The sequence below is a fragment of the Nannobrachium achirus genome (assembly GCF_963921795.1).
Source record: "Nannobrachium achirus genome assembly, chromosome: 19".
Classification (NCBI taxonomy): domain Eukaryota; kingdom Metazoa; phylum Chordata; class Actinopteri; order Myctophiformes; family Myctophidae; genus Nannobrachium; species Nannobrachium achirus.
In genome coordinates this window covers 49001333-49021332 of record NC_137826.1, presented here as the reverse complement: position 1 = coordinate 49021332, position 20000 = coordinate 49001333, and the positions used below count along the sequence as shown (strand labels likewise).

The 20000-nt window shown below is 44.5% G+C and overlaps 1 protein-coding gene across 1 annotated transcript in view; it reads right to left on the bottom strand.

Annotated features, from left to right (window-relative positions):
• The window catches only part of amot (angiomotin), a gene marked incomplete at its 5' end in the record, with an annotated part of 37887 nt that extends 21186 nt beyond the window's left edge, over nucleotides 1-16701 (bottom strand). Inside the window, 6 exon segments of the mRNA XM_080749744.1 lie at nucleotides 1462-1819; nucleotides 5323-5765; nucleotides 7491-7790; nucleotides 10016-10252; nucleotides 10254-10375; nucleotides 16641-16701. Of these exon segments, the coding sequence (XP_080605870.1) occupies nucleotides 1462-1819; nucleotides 5323-5765; nucleotides 7491-7790; nucleotides 10016-10252; nucleotides 10254-10375; nucleotides 16641-16701 (1521 nt within the window).
• Between the last annotated feature and the right edge of the window lie 3299 nt (nucleotides 16702-20000).

Here is a 20000-nt window from a genome sequence, read left to right as displayed (position 1 = left end):
TTCCAGCGAATGGAACTTGCCCCTTGGAAAAATCCCAAACCATTCTAACCCAAGCACCCAGAACCCAGGGCTAGAGTTGAAGCATATGGGTGAAAAAGACACGCACAAGCAAAAGAGCGCACCTTTGGGGTCTGCTATGGGGTTCAATGGACGTTGTTTGATGTTCGTGGCGTAATTACGTCTCGACGTTAAGTAAATTTCCCCCCACAATGCACCTGGATTCAGCTTCTTCCGGGTGCTTCAAAACGCCACTGAGCAACTCGCATTGAAATGAATAGCTGGGGGCGGGGCTATCCGCTCTCTATTATACTGTATATATCATCGTTGTCGGGTGGAAACCAGGCGTGTTGTTGACCTGGATTATTCATGAAGCATTCCCGGAACAGAAAGATCCCATGATTGGCCGCTAGTTGCGCTGTTTTCCCCCCGCGAGGTACCAAAAAGAATATTTCTCCATTGGACCCCAGTCATTTCCCCCTTTGATTTTCTAACCTTTATAAACATCGTCATAAATACTTTATGGTTCCTGTCGCTAGTTAAAAACTGACTTTCAATCACCATGATATGCGTTTTGTGCAATATGGTCCCATTTATGTTAATATTTATGATAAAGTTGCGGGGGGCGTGGCCAACTAAACTGATACCAGCCGTCTGTGTTCTTCTTCATGTGCTGTATTTTTGGAGGCTCAACACCACATTCTCCCATGTATCCCTGCGGTTCCACGTGACCGTTGGCAGCCAATAGCATTCCTTATGATTCCTTCGGTACCATTAAAACAATGATGGCGACACCCATACAAGGGACAAAAAAGCGTCATTTTCGCAGCAAAGAAAGCAATGGCTTTTCACCGTCCATGTTTTTTTGAGCGGTGGTCACAACGCTCCTATACGTGGCCGTGTGTGTGGGTCTGTCTGTCTGTCTGTCTGTCTGTCTGTCTGTCTGTATGCGTGTCTGTATGTAGCCTACAGTACCTTTTGTGACCACACATGTTAAGGGAGGGGCACTGTTGTTCAGGCCAGGCCAGGCCAGGCCAGACACACACACACACACACACACACACACACACACACACACACACACACACACACACACACACACACACACACACACACACACACACACACACACACACACAATATATATATATTTGTTTTGCTGTTGCGCAGCCTCCACGACCACCGCTCAGTTCACACGGGTGTGATTTTTACAGTCTATGGTGGAAACCTTGTATGTCCAAAACCCTTCGTTTTGTATTTATCTTTTTAAAAATGATCTAAACTAGTGAAAATAGCCGATCTACAAGCACACAACGCCTCGCACCGCGAGGTGTTGTGTGCTTGTAGATCAACTATTTTCACTAGCTTTGTGCAGTAGTCGTGTGTGCTTTACTTTGCGGAAAAACGTACAAATTTGAAACTTGGAGATACGAGGTTTCTGCCCGACAGTGACGATATTACTCCATGTTCTAACCTCGGGGTGGAGCCATAGTGGTCGTGGGGGAGGAAGCCGCCTCCCCTGGGGGGCGGGGCGTTGGGGTGGAGGAGGAGGGGCTCGTGGCTGCGGGGAGGCGGGCCCAGGGTGTGGTAGTGCTGCTGCTGCTGCTGGTGGTGGGGGTTAGACTCCGCCCCCCCCGGGGGGTGGTGCATCATCATGGGGTGGTGGTGGGAGGGGTAGGAGGAGTGGGAGGAGGAGTTGGAGGCGGAGGAGAGGGCGTGGCTCTGGGCGCGCGACAGCGAGCCCACCGAGGTCACCGAGGAGGAGGGGCTGTGGTGGAGCAGGGACCTCTGGGAGATGAGGGAGCCGCCGTCTTTGCTGGACCTGAGGGGGAGCGAGAGAGAAATACAAAACCTTTTCATTAACCTATTAAAATTGAATGCCAGGCCCGAGTTTCCCGTGTTAAAAAAAGTTTTATTTTTTTCAAAAAAAATTCCAAAAATGGCTAAAATGTATTAGGCATGATCGCAATCGCGAAATTGCATGTTTAGCCCAATAACAAACACATCTTTCAAAATGGCAGCCATGTTTGTTTGTTTTGTTTGACTTTGAAGGCTTCTATCTCATGAATGCCTGAACGGATTTCCAAGCGGATTTTTTCGTTTGAAAGCTGTGAAAGTGCATGATCTAGGCATGGGCGTGCACTAAAAATTGATCCGTGCACTAGAAATTTAGGAACGTGGCATCCTGGTACTTGGCGGCCATCTTGAAAAGGCAACGAATGAGTTAACAGTGTTGTAAAGTAACAAAGTACATTTACTTAAAGACCGGCTGACACGCCCAGAAGTTTAACATTATGATACAGTAGGTCACGTGGTCTTTCTCCAAACAGTCTGAAAAGGAGGCGGGGCCGTATCAGTAAGTAGTGAATGTATACTTGGTCCAGTGTGCGGTGCCGCGCACAACGTGACGCGTTGTTGTTAGCTTGTAGCGCCGCACCGCACGCCTATTTTCGAGAGCTAGACACACACACACACACACAGAGTGTATGAGCCGCGGGCACGGACATCAGTGCTCCGGTGTTCTAGGGGAAGACAGCAGGAGATGGCTGCTAAAAGAGCTCAGAGCTGGGGAGGAGGAGAACGTTGGACCCTCGTTACTAATCTCTGACACCTTTTTGGTAGAAGTCTTGTACTTTGTACGCGGTTAGGGTGGATTCTATAGCAGATTCTATAAAAGTTTTACCCCTAGAACTGCTTGTTTTACAATTCGGTTTATGAAGTCGCATTTTCTCCTCCTCGCACAGGGTAGTTTCACAAGATAATGCTCAGCGCTCAACTCCGCCCCCTCCCGTCATATTACCCAATCAAATTAATTTATTTCAGTTACTGTACAGAAAGTACTACTTTCAGTACAGTAACTACAATAAATTAATTTGATTGGGTAATTTAACATGGGGGTACATGACATCATCTAAAAAATATGATAATTTGATATCCTTAACACATCGGATGCCCACGTGATCTCTGACGTCTAATTTGCTGGTGCCCATGGAAACGCGTCATTTTACCTACCGGCGAGAGTACTGGCGAGAAAAGTAATCCGAGTAAATGTAATCCGAGTATGTCCTGTTTATTTCGCGAAAATCTTTTCTTTCAGTCAGGACCGTTTTTATCATTTCTAAGCCACAGTGTTTGTGTTACGGCATGTAGAAGAGGCTGCCGTTTTGAGAAAAAAATGAAAAAAGGAAGGGAATCCGGAGAAAACAGCACTTTTGTGCAGCCGGTAAACAGGAAGTCAACAAGCCACACAGCACGTCCGGGTGACGTAATTGCGCGCTGCATGTTGGGAAATGGAGTTGTTTCATCACCGCGGTAGCCAAGTGCAGTAGCTACAGTACAGTATAGTTTACTGTACAACGCGTCAAACGCGTCGTTGGGCACTCGTAAAGATCAAAGAGATTGACGCGTAGACACCACGCGGGCACCCGATGTGTTAATTAGCAGTTTTGGCCGTGTAAAACATCTGAGTAATTTTTCCACCACCGTCGATGAATCAAAGTCTCAGAGAACTGGACGGACAGGATATAAGTTACACCTGCCTGCCTTAGGCTGTGTGTGTGTGTGTGTGTGTGTGTGTGTGTGTGTGTGTGTGTGTGTGTGTGTGTGTGTGTGTGTGCGTGCACGTGTGTTGTGAACAGTTAATCACGCATTAATCAGCTGTGTCATGGGAGGTGTTGTCTAGACATGTGCTCTCTAACAAGCTCCTTGCTTACAAAGTCAATTCAGTTCACTTTTATGATACGATATTTCAACATCTATGCTGGGTTGGTTTATAATAAAACACAAGGGTTGCCATACTTTTTAGGCCGCGACCCAGCAAAAAATCCTATTTGAACTGCGGATCCCCCAAAATAACCATATTTCATCTGGAGACCCCCAATATATTCATATTTGAACTGGGAACCCCCCACCCTGATAAGCACTTGGAATTGTAGGAGTTGAGGCATTACATTTAGTTTGACTGAAAATTGCCGAACTACAAGCTCACAGCGCAGAGTATTTATGCAATCACTCTAGTTCTAGTAAAAACATGTTTTAATAAAGATCGCACGGAGAAGAACTGCATTACCCATACTGCTAAAAATGTACATCCGGTGAAATCGACGTCTATGATTGGTGGAGCTTCTTCTTCTTTCGTGTATCTTGCAGTTACCTCGGAAATAGCTACTGCCCCCTGTCGGCCCGGCCGATTATTGCACTTCAGCAGAACTCTGTGAGCGAGTGTCTTTCTTTTACAAATAGATGCACTATTTTAAAGCTGACGATAAGAGCGGGGTGCATCTCTCCACTCCGAAATGTCTCCTTTCCGACATGTCTCCATTCCGACACTAACCCTATCTCTAACCCTAACCCTAAACTTAACCCCTATGGGAGTGTCGCCACTCCGACAATAAGAAGTCAATTTCGGAGTGGCTACATGTCGGAATGGAGAGAGCCTCCCATAAGAGCGTCCACAGAGATGAAAATCACTACATGTCAGGCCATATGCTGGCCTGGATAACTAAACTGAGCGTGATTTATGGGATATATTTCAGGAAATAAGTGTCATTCGCAATGCATTCTGGGAGTGTAGTTTCTGCAGTTTTGACAAAAATGATGTACACAGTCTTGTACCCTGCCCTTCTTTTCAGCTTTCTAATTAATCATTGCATGCAAAAAAAAAGTGTTTATTGTCATGATTCCTCACACACAACATCATTTAGACATCTGTCTGCCTGCTATCAAGTGGGATAACATTAAAGATAGCTGAGCACATCTCTCTTTCAATTGCTTCACAATGTTATCTATGACTTGGCCCATATTCAACACAAATGGCTTTTTGCAGAAAATAAACTTGTGAAAATAGATAGTTATGGCTAATGAAAAAAAATAAAATCAAACAATCTACTTAAAATAGATTCCCAGACTCTTTAGCTACCAAATGGCTAATGATGCAGTTGTTAAGTAGAGCTATAGTACATTTCTCTTTCATTTGATTTGCATTAGGCTTACACAATGTTTTGGGTATGCTAATTAGTCAGACAGAGCCACTGGTAAAAAGAAAACTAAAAAATATCTGCGATTTCAATGGCCGCTTTCAAGATGTTTTGGCCATTATCTCTAGAACGGAAGGTCCAATCCGCTCAGTTTAAAGCGTGTTGGATGCGTGACATCGAGGACATTAAGCCAAAATGGTGGGCCAAAATTCGAGTAGACTAAAATCTTACGTAATTCATTTAGTTTCGACAAAAACTAAAACATTCCAGATGACAAAAGAATGACTAAAACTAAATTAAAATGTATTCCACTTAAAAAACATGACCAAAAACTCAGTGTTCTTCTGACCTGAAGGATCCGTACTCGGGTGGAGGCTGGTAGCGGACCTGGGGCAGCTCTCGGTGGCTCCCCCTGGTGGCCTCCTGGAGGTAGTAGTCGCAGTGCTGCTGCTTGGGCGGTGAGCCCATGCCCTTGTAGGGGTAGTCGGGCGGGGGTCCCCGCTGCTGCTGCTGCTGGGGCTTGTAGTAGTCCCCCAGGGGTCCCTGTGGCTGGGGCTTGTAGTAGTCCCCCAGGGGTCCCTGGGGCGGGGGCGGTCCGGGGGGCTGGGGGCTCAGCGGGGCCGAGGTGACGGGCGCGTGGGCCTTGACGCCGCTGGTGGCCAGCGACAGCTGCATGAGGCGCTCGCTCAGCGAGCGCACGTGGCCCTGCTTCAGGTCCTTCAGACCCTCGTCCTGGTGCACCTTGCCGGCTCCGCCCACCCGCTGCACGCTGGGACGGCCCTCCGTGCGCACCTGAGGAGAGTCGCCGTTAATCCCTCCGCGCACACCAGGGCATTCACCAAATATTAGAATATTCAAATATTCAAATATTAATACCTGTATATTTTTTTTTTGTCAATGCCCCTTTTTTTTGGATGAATGTGTTAATGCTCTATACCAGGGGTTCTCAAACCTTTTTAGGCCGTGACCCCCAAAATAAACATATTTGAACTGGGGACCCCCACCCTGACAAGCACTTCGAATTGTAGGTATTACATTTAATGTGACTCGGTTCCGCAGATAAATATTGTTGTGAGCATGTAGATCGGCTATTTTCACAACGTTCGCCTCTTGCTTACTTAATTTTTGACAGTTTGGCCAGTCCTGTCAAATATTCGACTATTCAAATACTTTGAGGTCGAATAATTCAAATACTAAAAATCACTATTCGTGAATGCCTTAGTGCACACCAGGGCTGCAACCAACGACTATTTTAATAATAATCAATTAATCGGAAGGATTACTTAAACGATTAATCGGATCATGGCACTTACTGTATTTACAACACCAGGATGACTCCCATATCTGTGAATGCCAATATATATACTGTACATGTCGGTCTACTCTAACCAATATGCCCATATCTCCATATACATCTCCATTTATGGGTATCAGGGATCTCCATATATGGGTAACTTGTTCGATATATATTAATAAAGGATAAAATTTAATTAAATTAAAGTCCATATATGGGTATTCCCAGATGATGCCCCATTAGGGGAACCACACTAACAGAATCCATATATGGCCAAGACAGATGGTGCGACCTCGCCCTAAGGGCTAGGTTGCTTTTCGCCCTTAGGCGTCTTACTGGTTTAGCTATTACCTCATACATTAGATTTGAGGTTCTTTTAGACCAGTGTTTCTCAACCTTTTTTCTGCATGGGCACACTTTTCATCTCCCAAGAATCCATGGGCACACCAACATAATACGGGGGTGTAAATATCGTCACTGTCGGGAAGAAACCTTGTATCTCCAAGTTTCAAATGTATACGTTTCTTCGCGAAGTGAAGCCCTGCTTCATCATACAAGGCTGTCGCACAACAGTAGTGAAAACAGCAGATCTACAAGCACACAACGCCTCGCGGTCCGAGGCGTTGTGTGCTTGTAGATCGGCTGTTTTCACTAGTTTAAATTTTAAAATGATAAATACAATACTGGCTTTCAAGCAGTTTCAAGGGGCACACTTGACCCTTCTCAGGGGCACACCAAAGGTCCCCAGGCACAGTGGTTGAGAAACACTGTCTTAGACACTGTTCTAACTAACAAAAAAGTACATTAAAGGAGTAGTTCACCCCCAAAATGACTTTTTTTCTATCGATTAGTCACGCCATGGAGAGTAGAGTTCAATAATATTTTTTTGGTTTTTGCCACATTCCTAAGACAAAAATTTGATTCGAGTAAATTTACCCCCATTGATTCCGGATGGGTACCCGTTTCGAAACGGGTCCCCATCCGGAACGAATGGGGGTAAATTTATTGTTATCACATTTTTGTCTTAGGAATGCGACAAAAAACTAAAAATATTATTGAACTCTAGTCTCCATGGCATGTAATCAATAGAAAAAAAGTCATTTTGGGGGTGAACTACTACTTTAAAGATGAATAATTAATAAAAAAATACATAATACATCATTTATTACATTTTGCTCAGCTGCCGATTAGGTTGCAAAATCATCCGTCTGATTCATACGCACCTTAGCTCCGCCCGTCACGGCGGTGACGTAGAAGGCCGTGCCCACGTTGGAGGAGGAGGAGGAGGAGGGGGGGCTCTGAGGGGGCGGGGCGGGCTGGGAGGAGGGGTTCTGGCTGTGGTGGGGGGGCGGCGGGGGGTGACCTCCCCTGAAGTACTGAGACTGGACCTTGGCCTCCTCGTAGGTGGGCAGGTCCTCTGGACCACCCTGCTGGCTGCCCGCTCCCCCCCGGGAGGACACGGAGCAGGACGAGCTCATCTTCTCCACGCCTCCGTCACACTGCAGCTCCTGGCCCTGGGGCTCCTGGTGGAGCAGAGAGAGAGAGAGAGAGAGAGAGACAGAGAGAGAGAGAGAGAGAGAGAGAGAGAGAGAGACAGAGAGAGAGAGAGAGAGACAGAGAGAGAGAGAGAGAGAGAGAGAGAGAGAGAGAGAGAGAGAGAGAGTGAGTAGTGCTGTCACCATTATGACATTTTACATGACGATTAATTGTCACTCAAATAATTGCGATTAACAATTTAACTCATCAAACGCCCACGAGGTGTCAACGCGTCAAACTCTTTGATGTCGCTGGAGGCCCATCGACGCGCTTGACGCGTTGTACAGTATTTACAGTAACAGTAAAAAAAAAAAAACACTCCCGATAATCGTATCGTAGAGTTTTAATTTATCGTGAAATTGTCCCCCGTCATGCACTGCCATCAATTCGCGGGGGTGGGTCTAACGAATACCCAATCCGCGCAGCAGTTGAAACGATTCAAACGAAGTTCACACACACAGCGTGCACGCTCGCAAAAGGTCCCTCCCCTGTAAATCTCTCAGAATAGGCACAGTTTCAGACTACTGCGTGAGCTGAGTCTGAGATCAGGCTAGATAATATCGTAAACCGCGATTTCTTTGGTCACAATCATCGTGATATGAAATTTAAAAAAAGAAAATGGATGGTACTTTAGGCTGTAACAAGATCATCCTCTAAGATGGAATTTTGTGGCAGGATGTACATACATTTTCCAAAATAAAAAAAAACAGGTTCCGCAGGTCAGCTGCACAGGTGCAAATGATTATTGTTAATTGTGGCACGTTTACTAACATGCCAAGTTTAGCTGCACTTGAACAACCGTTCCAGGCTGCCATATCCAGCCCAAATAAACGTAGAAACTGGGGGAAAAATGTAATGTACTTCTTAAAATAAATGTATCATGCCTGTTGCTAAGGTATGGCAACATGACTTGAACAACCGTTCCAGGCCGCCATATCCTAGCCTGATACTTCAGTCCGCACATCACCACCCCCTGTTGGTGGGTGGTTTGTAGTGTGGACTGAAGCTGCACATATTTTATTTTATTTCGAGCGCGCCTGAAGAGCGGGCGCATTGAATGGGCCAATCAGGGTTGTATGCTTGGGGCACGTGGTTTGGCTGCTCCGGTCCCAGCCCCCTCCAAACAGAGCTCTTGAGCTCACGTGAGACTCGCTCGTGGACTCTGATTGGTGTCCTCTGCCCACGTGAGAGTCTAGTGGACTCTGATTGGTCCGTGAAAACTGTCATGGCGGAGTCAGACTCGACTCGTATTATTTTAATAAACTATGAAATAGTGCCGTTTAATCACGTTTAATACCATTTTGCACTAACGTTAACATGCAGACATATAATATGTTATGAGAAATAACGTATTTTTGCAATGTCACGCCACGTCGCCGTCGCGTGTGTGTGTGTGTGTGTGTATGTGTGTGTGTGTGTGTGACGTCAATAGGCTTTAGCCCGCCCACGCCGAAGTAGAATCTCCGTCCGAAATCTCAGACTCTCTCCCGAAGTGAAACGTAGTGTGAGATGTCTGGCGCTCGCAGTCAGGCAAGCCATATCCAGCCCAAATAAACTTAGAAACGGGGGAAAACATTGAATATACTTCTTAAAGGTGATACACCATGCATTTAAAAAGTATTTATGTCATATTGTTTATGTCCCAAAAACGTTTTTCAAAAGGTTTGAGGCTAAATTAGCACTCCTGAATAGAGAGCCTCTCTCATTTTGAATGGCTCTCAGAGCATTTTCAGCTGCAGTACCACCTTTGGCCTGAACTGCGCCACCCCCCCAAACTCCTTTTGAAAAAAAAAAGATTTTTTTGAAAAAAAGATTTTTTGAAGAAAAAAAGATTTTTTGAAAAAAAAAAAAAAAAAAAAAAAAAAACGGCCGATGATGACGTCACAATCGGCAGCAAATCTGGATAGCCTGTTTTGAGAACCCGTGGGATACTTTTAACCTTCGCCTTCTCAAAACCAGAGAAAGACACAACGGTCAGAAATGGGACTTTGTGAGGATAGAAGGTGCTAGTGGGACCCCAAAAAAAGGTTTTAAAATAGGAAAAGTGAATTTTCATGGTGTATCACCTTTAAAGTAAATGTATCATGCCTGTTGCTAAGGTACGGCAACATGACTGGTGTGTTGCACGCGCGCGAAGGCGCGCGTGCAAGACACCAGTCACGTTGCCATACCTTAGCTTTTTCTGAACTGATGCCACTGGTCCCATCCGTACCTGCCGGGCGATGTGCGGGCTCATGTTGGAATGGGCGGAGTCATCTTGCTGCTGCTGCAGCATATAGTTCCTGTTGATGCTGGAGTGGGCGGAGTCAGCGCCCAGGTAGCTGCGTTGGTTCATGGCGGCGTGGGAGGACGAGTCCAGCTGGTAGTTGCGGTTCATCTGCTCCTGAAGGAGGCGCTGGAGCACCGTGCTGCCGCCGCCGCCGCCCCCGGCCACGCCCCCCGCCGCCGCCCGCTCCGCTGCTATTGGACGACTCCTCGGTCGACGCCCTCATCTCTGCCCCGCCGCCCCGCTGCTGGTGGCCCCCGGCTCTGACCTCATGGAACGACAAGCTGCGACCGCGGTCGATGCTCCCTGACAGACAGACAGACAGACAGACAGACAGACAGAGAGTATTAACACATTTAGACATGGAACGCATTATTACGCATTATTACTTAAACCGTTATTTTATGCTTTAACTATTGAAAAATAGCAGATATACAAGCTTGCAGCGCTTGTAGATATGCTATTTTTGAAAAACAATTGTAGAAATTCTATCCACAAGTTTCCGCGGGAGTTTACTGGAGACTATCAGGACCAAACTTCCGGGTTTAACAGCAGACATACAAGCTCACGACGCGTCGCAGATGCAACCCGTTGTGAGCTTGTAAATCGGCGGCGGAAGATCGATGCAGACGTTTGCGCAATGCACTATGGGGCGTAGGAAACTCGTGGATATGTCTTCTTTGAAAAAAACGCAAAGAGAGTCCTTTTTCTTGTCAAGGACCCTAGGGATTTCCCGATACCGATACCAGAATCGGTACTCGCCCCGATATCGGCCTATTTTGCTCTACTCGTACTCGTCCGATATTGCTCACGGCAGCGCCAGATACCATTTTGTTTCATAAATATGTTGGTAACAACAAATCAAAAGTACTAAGATACAGTTTTGTGTGTGTGTTAGTTCTATGAACAGTGTTTTCACCTTCTCTCACTCTAGGCATGACAACATAATTATTTAAAGCATTTTATTTTGGAGCGCCACACACTATTTAAGCATTTGTATAGAAACTTAACTTACAGTATCGGTATTTGGTATCGGCAAGTACTCAAATTAAGTACTCGTACTTGGTCAGCAAAAAAGTGGTATCAGGACATCTCTAAACGACCCCTAGAATTATGTGTAATTGGCCGCCGAACCTCGTCTCGAAATAATAGCCAGTTTAAGCTCGACGATTTTCAGGATGGCAACGCCAGGCGGAGTACGGCTGCTATGACGCAATCGCCGTGGCAAACAGCCGTTGGCGACGGGGTCCCACCACTTTTACCGAAGTCTTTGGTTCCCTATTCAGCAGATGTAGCCACAATGTGGAAAGGGACCTTCTGGCGTTGTAGAGGCGGCTGCGGCAGGTTTATCTATTAAGCGCTGATCATTTCCGGTTATGGTTCTCGTCTGCCGTGGCCGTCAATTGCTTAAAGTTGCTATTATGTATCAAGGACACCCCCAGAAGCAACATTTGAGTTTACATTTTTCAAAATGCATTTTTCAAAATACATATATTCAAAGATTTGCACACATTTTCACGACTTTTCAAAAATAGCGGATCTACAAGCTTGCAGCCTAGAATTATAATTCTAGGCTGCGAGCTTGTATGTATCAGCTATTTTTTTGAAAATCCAAAGCATGAAATAGTGGTTGAAGCGGTTAAAACCTAAAGTGACACAGATGCTTTCCAGGTTTCTTTAAGTTAAAAGAAGAAAAACAAACACATTGTAGTGAACCTCCATCACCTCTCCACCACCTCCTCCACCGCAATGCATGCTGGGATGTTGACACCAAACCTTTGGCTTGCCAACAGGTCTGCCTGAGCTGCGTGTATCTATTCTCAAACTTCTCAAACTTTGTCATGTCAAGGACCCCAAAAAATGATATGTATTTGGCCACGGACCCCCATCTCAAAATATGTTTTTTTTCCGGGGACCCCCAGAATTTGAGTTAAAAATGTTTGGGTCTTGCCTTAAGCTGGATGCAGAATAGATACACGCTGCTCAGACCAGTTGGGAAACCCGCACACGCAAACCTCACAACCCTTCACACCACAGCCCAAACCACTGACCCATCACATACCAGTCCAAGTGACACACACACACACACACACACACACGGCTAAACCGCTCAGTTCATCAAAGCTGAAACCAACCCCACCGTGCACTCACTGGGCTCAACTTCTGCGGGTATCAAAATGTTTCTCAGTTCTTGGACAATCCAGTTTTTAAATATTGACATATAGAAGAGACATTGGAACCTTTCAAAGGTTAAATCAAAAGGTTTTACTGTATGTCAATAAGTTAAAGCTCTCCATTACTCGTTGCTATTGAGTGTTTGTTCAAGCCCCTTTTCCACTGACATGGCCCAACACCACACCAAACCACACCACACCGCCCACTTGTGCCAGGTTTTCCACTACAAGGACCTGGGTAGAGTGGTGTGAAAGTGGTACTAAACGTGGTACTAAAAAGTATCCAATCTAGCGTAGGTCTGAGCTAGGCCAAACAGGGCCAAGGACTGATCACTCACTGACTTTTCATTTAGACCACCAGGATATAGTTGTAATAGATGATAATAGATTCTATTGTGTTATAACTACTATTATAATATATTATAGTGTATTATAGTTATCATAGTAATACATTAATACTTTATAGTGTAATATAATCACAGTTATAATCCATTATAGTGTATTATAATTAGAATAGTTGTAATACAAATTTATATTGTATTATAATCACAGTTAAAAGGCTACATTTGTTTCTTACCGATAGGGGTACTTTTGTGTAATGGAAAATGTAGATATGTTTATGTGGTGCGGTGCGGTGTGGTGCGGTGTAGTGTGGTGTGGTGTGGTGCTAAAGCTGCTGTCGAAAAGGGGCAGTGTTTGTTCAGTAACAGGAGTCCCTGTCTCCGCATCTCTTTAGTAAACTGAAAATACATTTTCAGGTGAGGAAACCAGGTTCCTCCAATGAGGTGAGAGAACCCAATTATATAGCTTAAATGTTTTAGTGTTCCAATTCCAACCTTGTCTGCTCAGTTCCTTGTGTCAATTTCACTTATCCTGACCTGTACGAGTTCTCTCTCCTGATTGGTTGAAATTGGTATCCCGATCACAATATAGCGCTATTTAACACTGTTACTGAACAAACACTCTATAGCAATGATTACTGTCACAATATATAGCGGAGCGGGTAAGTGCTACGATCTTTCAATTTATGATAAAAGCGTGAAAATTGGCATGAGCAATCTCCATGGGTCACTTGACAAGAAAATTGGCCGAGGCAATTGAAATTTCAATATGGCGGCCGTTTTTCAAGATGGCCGACACCTTAGTGCAGCATTTAAGTAATATATTGGTTTATTTGGTGATACAAGCATGAAAATTGGCATGAGCAATCTCTGTGGGTCACTTGACAATAAGCCACCCACAGCTACTTGACATTTCAAGATGGCGGGCATTTTTCAAGATGGCCACCACCTTAGAGGAGCAGTTAAGTGATATAAGGGTTTATTTGGTGATACAAGCATGAAAATTGCTATGAGCTGTCTGAAAGGCTCAAAAAAATCGCCCACAGCCACTTGAAATTTCAAGATGGCGGACATTTTTTTAAGATTGCCACCACCTAAATGGAGCATTAAGTAATATAATTGTTTAGTTAAGTGACACAAGCATGCAAATTGATATGAGCAGTCTTTATGACAAGAAATCACTTCCAGCCACTTGAAATTTCTATTTTCAAGATGGCCCCCTGGATCCTCAAAAGATACATTTTCTCATAGAAATGTATGTATTTTTCATTAAGGATGATTTGATGTCATTTTAGATTATGTTAAATAACAACTTTTAACACATCAAAATACAACTGTGTTGATGATAGATTAGAAAAGTCTGAATATCTGCACTACCAGGGCACACTGGTGATATATCACTGCTTTTAAACTCAGAATGGGGTTCAATGTCAGCGAATTGAAAGTTAGTATCCCAAATGCTGTCTAATTTACCACAAAACATTTAGATAGCTGCACCTGAATTGACAGGTTGTGCCAGTGCGGGAGAGACAAGCCAAGGTTAATGGGGTTTTTCGTTAACCGGATGGTGTACAGATCACACAGGATTTAAATGGCATTGGAAGAACGAATGGACTAAGTGTAGGGTTAAGGCATGAACTTAGTTGTATCCCATACATCAAAGTGCTTGGTAAAAGGTGGTAAAAGTATAAACCCTAAGCCTCTGCTAAGACATGGCAGAAGTCATCATAACAGTTGAGAAAACTAACTGGGACAGATGTTTCATTTGTCAGCAGGTCACCAAGGAAAAACTAATTCAGCCAAGTTTTTTCAGCAGAGAGCACGATCGTACTGGTTATGATCTCATTGCAAGAAATGTTCCATTATTTCATAACAAAATAACATCGCATGGATGCACCTGGGACGTATCCTCAGTGATGTAGCCCCTAGCTCATCAGTGTTTCAGGTCTCGCAACATCATGCCCCTCACTTGGGTGACACAGCCGGGGTTGATCAAGTCCCGACTTATGTCCCAGTAGCTACCCACAATCAGTCTTATTAGGGAAAGACCAAATTCACTCCACCGCTCCGGAACTACTCTGCCGAGACTGGGAGAGGCAATCTGGCGCATGGAGGGACTAGGCTGAGTGACTAGGTCCCTTCTATGTCTCACCAGGTCCAGGACCTGTGCGTTGCACCAGACTCCAGCCCCAGACATTTCACTCAGGAGTGGTAGATTCTTGAGCTGCAATGGTACAGCAGGCTCCACCTGGCCCAACGGTGGTGCTGCATGCAGGCTCTACTTGCGGCTTGAATGGCCCTCCTAAAGGCCTAACCGTGGTGTTGGCTGGGGGGCTAACCCAACCTGCTCCCGGATGCCGTCTACATTCTGGCTGTCACCCGTCTCTCCAGTGGTCACCAGACTATTCCTGGTTGTCACATTGTCTATTCTATGAGTCACTATAAATACGATCAATGCTCTGCCTATCTTACTTAGTCCAACCCGACTAGATGAAGGTGCCATAGAAAGCACATTGACAAGAAGCAGGGCAAAATATCATTCAAGCTGTAAACTTAAGTTCAACAACACAGAGCTGGAAAGGGCCCAAAAGAGAGCATCTACTGCTGCTGAAGACACCAAAGATATCCATGTCAAGAGGCCAAGAAGATCCCAGCCCTCAAAAGCGTTGTGCTTTATCTGTGAAGATGAGAGTGCAAAGTCCCCCTTACAGGACGCAATGACAATGAAACTTAATTAAAGTTAAAATGATTGTGCCAGGAATCTAAGCGTCAAGAAGCTCCTTGCAAGGCTTGTCATTGTGTCCTGTAAGGGGGACGTTGCACTCTCATCTTCACAGATGAAGCACAAAGCTTTTGAGGACTGGGATCTTCTTGGCCTCTTGACAAGGAGATCTTTGGTATCTTCGGTGTCTTCTGCAGCAGTAGATTATCCTTTTACCAACTTTTACCAAGCACTTTGATGTATGGGATACAACTAAGTTCATGCCTTAACCCTACACTTGGTCCGATCGTTCATCCAATGCCATTTAAATCCTGTGTGATCTGTACACCATCCATCCTGCACTACCATGTGCCCTGGTAGTGCAGATATTCACTCTTTTCTAATCTATCTATGATCAACACAGTTGTATTTTTGTGTTAAAAGTTGTTCTTTAGCATTTTGATCTTTTGAGGATCCAGGGGGCAGCCATCTTGGAAATAGAAATGTCAAGTGGCTGGAAGTGATTTCTTGTCATAGAGACTGATCATAACAATTTGCATGCTTGTGTCACTAACTAAACAACTGTATTGCTTGATGCTACATTTAGGTGGTGGCAATCTTAAAAAAATGTCCGCCATCTTGAAATTTAAAGTGGTTGTGGGCATTTTTCTTGTCAAATGAGCCTTTGAGACAGCTCATGGCAATTTTCATGCTTGTATCACCAAATAAACCATTATATCACTTAACTGCTCCACTAAGGTGGTGGCCATCTTGAAAAATGGCCGCCATCTTGAACTTTCAAGTAGCTGTGGGTGGCTTATTGTCAAGTGACCCAAAGAGACTTCTCATGCCAATTGTCATGCTTGTATCATCAAATAAACCCTTATATCACTTAATTGCTGCACTACGGAGTTGGCCATCTTGAAAAATGGCCGCCATCTTGAAATTTCAATTGCCTCGGCCAATTTTCTTGTCAAGTGATCCATGGAGACTGCTCATGCCAATTTTCACGCTTTTATCATGAACTGAAAGATTCTGATGAAAAAAAGCAGTTAGCCGCTCCACTAATAGAGCTATTTAACACTGTTACTGAACAAACACTCTATAGCAATGATTACTGTCACAATATAGAGCTATTTAACACTGCTACTGAACAAACACTCTATAGCAATGATTACTATGACAATATAGAGCTATTTATCAGATCATGTATTTTGTTTGTTTTTTATTTTATTGTATTTCTACGATATTTCTCCATGGGTGTGGTTTCATTTTGATGAGCTTGGAGGGTGCAATTAAAATGAAATAATTCACAGCATTTCAGACAGACAGACAGACAGACAGACAGATATTACATCGAGAGGTTTCTGTTATCCTTCTCATTCTCAAGGAAGACGATGCTTTTTTCCGAAACATCTGTCAGTAGATGAAAACCAATGAAAACAGATAAAACATTGTTAGGTCCACATGGCTGAAGGCATGACAGAAAGATACATTTATACACCATCACGCCATGACATCGCCGGGACGAAAACAGACATCTTTAAGTCGACGGTGTCATGGTTGTGCGGAGTATAAATCAGACATTAGTAACAGATGAATGATACATTGAATCAGACATTAGTAATAGATAGGGATGGGACGATATGAACATCTCATATTGCGATTATTGTGACAAAAGAAATTGCGATTTTATGATATTATCGCGATAATCAAAATCCATTATCCCTGGGCGGAACATCTACAAGCTCACAACGTGTCGCGTTGCGACACGTTGTGAGCTTGTAGATGGGCTATTTTTTGGCAAAACCATTTGATAGGGAGTGAAGAAAGACTATTAAATACGTATATTATAAGTACCTTTTACCAATAAGTGGTACCGGATATGCAGCTTTGCAAATAAAAGGTGAATTGATCCCAGTGCATGACGGAGGAAGATATCACGATGAATTAAATCTCCACGATACGACTATTGTGAGTGTTTTTTTATCACGATAAACGATAATATGGCTTATCATCCCATCCCTAGTAGTAGATGAATGGTACATAAACATCAGCAGGGATCGTGTGATGATCTGCTAGTGTGCCTTGCTCAGGCACATGTGTGTTCATATCATAATGTTGTTTGAACCACTTTAAACTGGTTTCACTTTAGAATGTAATGTTTGAACCACTTTACACTGGTTTCTATTAAATCATTATTATTAAAGGAGTAGTTCACCCCCAAAATGACTTTTTTTCCTATTGATTAGTCACACCATGGAGACTTGAGTTCAATAATATTTGTTTTGAATGTGTCGCATTCCTAAGACAAAAAAATGTATTATAGTAAATTTACCCCCATTGATCCTGGATGGGGACCCAAATGCATTTGTGTGAGAAACAATGGGGGTACATTTACTTAACTTTGACCCTAAATTTACCCCCATTGATTCTGACCCAAATGCATTTGGGTCCCCATCCAGAATCAATGGGGTAAATGTAATATAATCTTTTTTTTCTTCTTTTTTTTTTGGTCTTAGGAATGCCACGAATCGAGTCTCCGTGGTGTGACTAATCAATAGGAAAAAAAGTCATTTTGTTAATGCTCCTTTGATAGTGGTTTGTAACAGACATACTTCTACTGTCATGGCCTGAAGTTCATCTCCCTCTGGACTGACAGCTGGCAGAGAGACAGACAGACCAGTTAGACAGACAGACAAGATGTGATAGAAGACAGGCAGAAAAGTGAAAGTTTTAATTAGAGGTGAAATGTATTTTGGAGCCTATCCATATACTGTATGTGTAGATATAATTAACAACAGATGCCACGTCATGGGGTGGGGCGGTTGTATATCTTAACATATTAAATCCATAAGTCCAATCTTAATGACTTTCCCCTCAAACACAAACATACTGCATGAATACATCAGAAAGGACCTGTCGTTTTTTCTTTACGTTGTGGGGGATTATGGGACTTGCAGTTTTCTCTGATCTGTGTTCACCATTCCTGGCCCTCTCTAGGGAGGCTGCCATTGACTTTTACAGAGGGCGCTAGAGAGTTTTTATCTGTGTGCTGCTTCAAAAACATCTTTTCACTTAATCCCAAGTAAGGATGTGACAGGGAATTGTCTGTTGCCAGATTTTGCCAAAGAAATAAGCCCAACAGAAGCAACTAGGCTCAGTTACTACTTTACATTTACATTTGAAAATAGCAGATCAGCAAGCTCACATTGTGATATTTGCTATTTAAAAAAAAATATTGAGGAAAGAAAACACATATTTTGAATATTTTTAAAACATTTTCCAAATCTGTGTGGAGGTCCCTTGCACCTCCTATTTTCAGATGGAGGTCTGCGACTGTGGACAGATATGTTAATCTGGGGTCCTTGATATGAAAAGATTTGGGAACCACTGGTTTAACAAATATTAGAAAGTAAGCCCAATAAGCAGCTATACTATTTTGTTTTTTAAAGACACAAATTGCTTATTATAAGCAGACATGGCAACACAGGTTCATTCAGAGCCCAGGACACAGGAAACCCACTGATGTCTTTCAGCCTCTTTCAGGATATGAACAGGAAGCCGGGGGCGGGGCCAGGAATAAGGTGAATAATTGTGCTCACGTGACACAAAAACACTAAGTATGAATGAATGATCCCTCCTACCTGTAAGGAGATGACCTTCCACCTCTCCAGTGGGCAGAGGGGTCAGTGAGAGGTCATGTCTCTGAGCATCCGCTGGCGGCGTGGGATGCTGGCAGCCAGGTGGTGATACGGGTGCTACGCAAGACTGCTGCTGGCAGCCAGGTGGCGATACGGGTGCTACGCAAGACTGCTGCTGGCAGCCAGGTGGTGATATGGGTGCTACGCAGGACTGCTGCTGGCAGCCAGGTGGTGATGTGGGTGCTACGCAAGACTGATGCTGGCAGCCAGGTGGTGATGTGGGTGCTACGCAGGACTGCTGCTGGCAGCCAGGTGGCGATACGGGTGCTACGCAAGACTGCTGCTGGCAGCCAGGTGGTGATATGGGTGCTACGCAGGACTGCTGCTGGCAGCCAGGTGGTGATGTGGGTGCTACGCAAGACTGCTGCTGGCAGCCAGGTGGTGATGTGGGTGCTACGCAGGACTGCTGCTGGCAGCCAGGTGGCGATACGGGTGCTACGCAAGACTGCTGCTGGCAGCCAGGTGGTGATGTGGGTGCTACGCAGGACTGCTGCTGGCAGCCAGGTGGTGATATGGGTGCTACGCAACACTGCTGCTGGCGGTTGCTAGGCGATGCCGGGTGTGGTTCCTGGTGGTGGTTGTTGCTAGGTGATGGTGATGCTGGGTGTAGCTCTAGGTGGTGGTTGATGGGTGATGCTGGAACAGGGACGTGCAGAGAATGTTAGACAGGCAGGGGCTGACATTTCTAAAAAGGGCCCTTTGGTGAAAATATTGAAAATAGCAGACCTCCAAGCTCACGCTGTCACGCTGCAACGCTTTGTGAGCTTGGAGGTTGGCTATTTTAAGTATTTGATACCACATTAACTCATTTCCTGCTATCCCCGTCGAAACCGGAGATTTCCCGCTGTACCGCTCTGCCATGCCTGTAGATCCCGGAAATTTAATTAGCTTTAATCATTATGAAACAATTAAAAGTATGATCGCTCTTTATCGCCGATTCGGACTCTTTAGGCCCGCCTCCTAACTGTATCCGGCCGTATTTCCTGTTTTGACCGGATCTAGGTTTCCGTA